The 4911-nt window shown below is 34.7% G+C and overlaps 1 protein-coding gene across 4 annotated transcripts in view; it reads left to right on the forward strand.

The window, feature by feature from the left end:
• Positions 1 to 451: 451 nt before the first annotated feature.
• Dpyd (dihydropyrimidine dehydrogenase) overlaps positions 452 to 4911 on the forward strand; it is a 761982-nt gene continuing 757522 nt past the window's right edge. For all 4 annotated transcript variants that reach the window (XM_048814504.1, XM_048814505.1, XM_048814507.1 and 1 more), the window contains exon 1: positions 452 to 625. In XM_048814504.1, coding sequence (XP_048670461.1) covers positions 467 to 625 — 159 coding nt within the window. In that variant the 5' untranslated portion in view covers positions 452 to 466. The remainder of the gene's footprint in view (positions 626 to 4911) is intronic.

The following is a 4911-nucleotide window of genomic DNA, read 5'->3' on the forward strand; positions in this document are numbered from 1 at the left end:
GAAAATATAGTAGGAATCACTCCACTTGTATTTTGTCCACATTAGGTAACATTGACATTTAATATTACCATTTTAACATTAGGTAAGACAACTATTTGAGGTGACATGTCATGTTTTGGGTGTATTTTGAGCTTTGGATTAATTCATGCCAGTAATATTATTTTCTTTGTTAGTTTTTCTCCAAAAAACAATTTTCTCCTTTTCACTTTTTCCAAATAATTTCTGTTTTATTGGGATTTCCCCATGTAGTTCCTTTTTTGTTAAGCAAAGTATAAGAGTTCTCAGTTTTATTTATTTTTTAAACCCTCTTGCTAATTTTGGATCTAATTTGTTTAGACCTCATGTAATCTGTTCTCTCTCTCTCTCTCTCTCTCTCTCTCTCTCTCATATCATAAATTTTATATCCTAGTTGAACCTTTCTTTAGGAGGGGAATGGATGATTCCTAAATAAAATTTTGATTTTTTAATGCCAACATATTTACATATTGTTATTTATTATTTATGCTGTCTTCAGAGTATCCTGGCTTTAAATCCTCGGATACAAAATCATGCAACTCTGCGTTCCACTTCGGCCAAGAAATTAGACAAGAAACATTGGAAGAGAAACCCTGATAAGAACTGTTTTGTAAGTACAACTGATAACATGATTTCCTGCTGAAAATTTTCTTGTTCTACACATTCTAAGACATGATTTTACATATACTTAGAAATACAGTTAAATATGTGTAAAGTACAACTGTGATTTTTTTTCATATATTACATATTTTATATTTGAATATTATAAAAACTTAATTCTGTTTTTAAAAAAATCTTCTGAAACACTTAAATTATATGAATTTAGTTTGATGCAAATTTTTCTTTTCCTGAAAATCCTTAAAATTTGTTTAAAAATTGTTTTGTGCAATAAAACAATGATATGAGAGTTTCTCTTTTAGATATAGTCTAACTGATGGTGGTTGTAGGCATCTACAAACTGTTTGAAAATGCACTCTTGTGAAATTTATGAACTTTAAAATGTTCAGTATAAACAAATAATATTCTCAGTGAGGTGTAGGAGCAAAAAAGAATTACTCTGAGGTTTTTGATGGCTAGAATTTTATTTGACTGAGCCTATGAAGTTATCCACAGAGCTGGGACTGTGAGGTCATAAGCGTTATAAGGACAACCTTGAAGGCAACATTTAAAATACTATCTGAGTGATATGTAAGTCTTTAAATTTGGAAAGAAGTTTCCTTTTTACTCTATTTCCGCACAATTGATTTTTCCAAAATAATTAGGGAAACCATTAATATTATGAGCTTACTTGACATTGACTCTTTTGGTACTTTGTGTATAATGTCCTGTAATATTCATGATTTTAGTGTTGTTTTTCTCCCTCTACATTCTAAGGATGGGAATTGAGGATGTGTGCTCACGTGTGTGTGTGTGTGTGTGTGTGTATTTAACTACTTTTAAATTTTTCTATCACTGGCAACCCAGCAAAGTTTTTGAAAGCAACAAAGAAATAAAAACACAGAGAGACAATATTGCATATGGCATAAGAAGACCTTATAGCCACTTAATAGCAGACCTGGATTTGGAATTCAGTTTTCCTTGTTCTACTTCTATGAGTTTTGCCTCCAAGTTTCTAGTACAGGTCTTTGGAAGGGCACTGATATGGTCTGAAGTAGATCAGGTGATAGGCTGACTATGTACCACGTTCTTGCAAAAAAGATCTGAACGATTGAACTGCATTCAGAAAAGAACCATGTAATTTTCAAATATTTCTTGAAGAGCACCAAGTTTCAGTCTCATTTTTAAATGTGTGAGACCTTGATCCAGAGAAATTAGATAACTTTCTTGAGGCCTCTCTTTCATAGGCTATCAAACTATGATAAGAGTTCTATTCAGAAAAAAAAAGGTTTCCTCTATTCTGATGATTACTGTTGTTAGATTATTTCATGGAGATTATTTTTATTCTATAATATGATCCTACAAATTAACTCTCTTATATTTAAAAAAAATTGGTAAAAGTACAGTGAGATAGGTCTTCTCCATTAAACATGTATTGACACATATTTTAGTGAAGTATATGACAGTATTTTTGACAATGTTCATTAATACCTTTGTTAGTTGCTAGGGATGCTAACAAGGTACCACAGTTTAGGTGGTTTAAAGAATGCAAATTTATTTTTACTATTTTGGAGACTAGGAGTCTGAGATCAAAGTGTTGATTTGTTCCAGAGGCTCTTTCCTGGACGTGTGGAGGCATCTTCTCCCTGTATTTTCACAGTCTTCCCTCTGAGTGTGCCTGTGTCTAAATTTCCACTGCTTATAATGATACTAGTTATATTTGATTAGTATCTATCCAGATGACCTCAGTTTACTTAAATTAATTCTTTAAAGACTGTCTCCAAATACAGCCACATTTCAAGGTACTGAGGGGTTCGGATTTCAACATATGCATTTTGGAGGGATACATTTGAGCCAATAAAAATATCTTTAAGTTATCAAACACACCTAGTAATTCATCTTCTAGTAATAAATCTGAAGGAAAGAACTAGGAATGTAGGTGAAAATTAATTTGAGTTGAAAGAGGATTATCTGAGCCATTTTTTATTCAGTAGAGAACATTGTAGGGGAAAATATACTGAATTCCATCCACTGGGTCTTGGTAAATTTGAGCAGATCCATTTGCTGGTAAATTGTGCAACCATTCCAATTATTTTTTAAATGGTTAATAATCTGGATAAAAGCTCAAATATACATTACATGGTAAAGGCATGAGGCATCACTGTATTCAGTAGTGATTGTGTGCACTTCTACACACCCATGTCTTGGCATGAATTCACACAGAATAAAGAAAATATACCAGAATATTAACAGTGATGATCTCTGCTATCTTGGCATTTCTGTACATTTCATATTTTCTACAATGAGTAACTGTTAGTGGAAAAATAAAATGAAAGGTTTAAATATATGGTAAAATAATAATCTCATTTGGTAACATCATATTAATTACTGTGGACATATAAAGTCTATTGACAAAGTAGTGAGGTTCATTCCCAAAGGGAAAATATGGAGCTAAGGTTCGAAGTTAACCTCAGTGCACTTAATGAATGTTCTTCCTTTCGCTTTTATTATTATCCTCCTTATGCTTGCATAAAGAATTGAATGAAATTATCACCAAAATATACTTATTTTTTAATTTAGGAGTTTTTGTTCTTGTGTCTTACAATAATCTAAATTGAAAATGCTTTGTAGGTAAATCATAAAATGATTAAAAGGTAGAAGGCAGATGAGTCATGGGTACAGGAACTGTAGAAATCAAGTCCTTGAATTTTTTATTTTCCACATATATTCAGAGCAAAGAATTTGGAAGCCTGGAAATGCTAACAGGTATACACATGTAGTAGCCCCAATAAAAAACTGCTCTTTCTACTCAAAGAACCAGGAAAGGATCAGCTGAGTAAAACAGAAAACTCTTAGGTAGGAACTGAGGAACTGCTTTGATCCAGCCAAATCCTAACAACAACAAAAAATCTGGTCCTTCCCTGATATGCTAATGAAGGCGAGTTGGGAACCCAGACTTCTATTAATGAGATAATGGGATGCTCCATACCCTTACTATAGTGGTGTCACAAGCAGAATAGGGAACAGGACTTTCATCTCCACTGGTTAGCTGAGCACCAGTCACTGGAGAGAGATGCCTAATTTCCTCCACCACCTGAAGGAGAGGAGGGCAGGGATGAAAAAAGAAATAATGGCTAGAAGCCTCCCAAATTTGACAAGATATAAAGTTACAGATTTAAAAACCTGGGTGAAGCCCAAAGAAATCTATAGGAGGCACACATATTTAAAATGAAAACTGAGGACCAGAAACTATCTTGAAAGTGACCACCACTCTTTCCTCAAGGAAGGGAACACTGTTGTGTGTAGCTGTGCCCCAGCTCTGTGGATCTGGCATTGACTCTGAACTTGGCTCAGCCTTCCCTCCCTTTTAACTTGCTTTACCCCTCCTCTATGGATTTTCCAACACTTGCTCAGTAAATATGTATACCCAAATCTCTCTTGAAGTTTGGTTCTATGCAAAATGAACTTCAGATTCCTAAAATTGTCATTCTGGTCCTTGTTATGGGGAGCTGCTTCAGAAAACACTGTAAGTCTAATTCAAATCAAAGAGAGCTTTATTTATCTGGCCAGGAACTTCCACCCACCCACAGAGACTGAAGCTCTGTGGGAGAACAGCAATTTCCTGGCCTGTGTCTTGGGAATTTAAGGACAAAAACTAAAGTTCAGGGACTTTCCTTAGTATCATGCAAGCAATCCAATCATAGAAGCTAAGAGAGCAATTAGCACAGCAAATCAAGACAATTGCATCTTGGGTTTGAGCAGGTGTTAAGCAACCTTATCCTGAGTTCCAGCAGGTGGTTAGTGGACGCTAGAATGTACTTCAAAGTCTTGGATCACCAAGACCACTATATCCTGGGTTGAGTACATTTTGTGGGGTATAAAGTACAGAAAACAATATATTATAAGAAAACAGCTTTCATTTCAGTTTCTCAGAGACAGCTCTTGTAACATAATTTTTTTTCCTTTATCTCTTTTTTTTTATTGTTGGTTGTTCAAAACATTACATAGTTCTTGATATATCATCTTTCACACTTTGCTTCAAGTGGGTTATGAACTCCCATTTTTAGCCCATATACAGATTGCAGAATCACATCAATTACACATCCATTGATTTACATATTGCCATACTAGTGACTGTCGTGTTCTGCTACCTTTCCTATCCTCTACTATCCCCCTCCCCTCCCCTCCCCTCCTCTCTTCTCTCTCTACCCCCTCTACTGACCTTCATTTCTCCCCCTTGTATTATTTTTCCCTTTCCCCTCATTTCCTCTTGTATGTTCTTTTGTATAACCCTGAGGG

This window comes from Marmota marmota, unplaced genomic scaffold (assembly GCF_001458135.2).
Source record: "Marmota marmota marmota unplaced genomic scaffold, marMar, whole genome shotgun sequence".
NCBI classification, from domain to species: domain Eukaryota; kingdom Metazoa; phylum Chordata; class Mammalia; order Rodentia; family Sciuridae; genus Marmota; species Marmota marmota.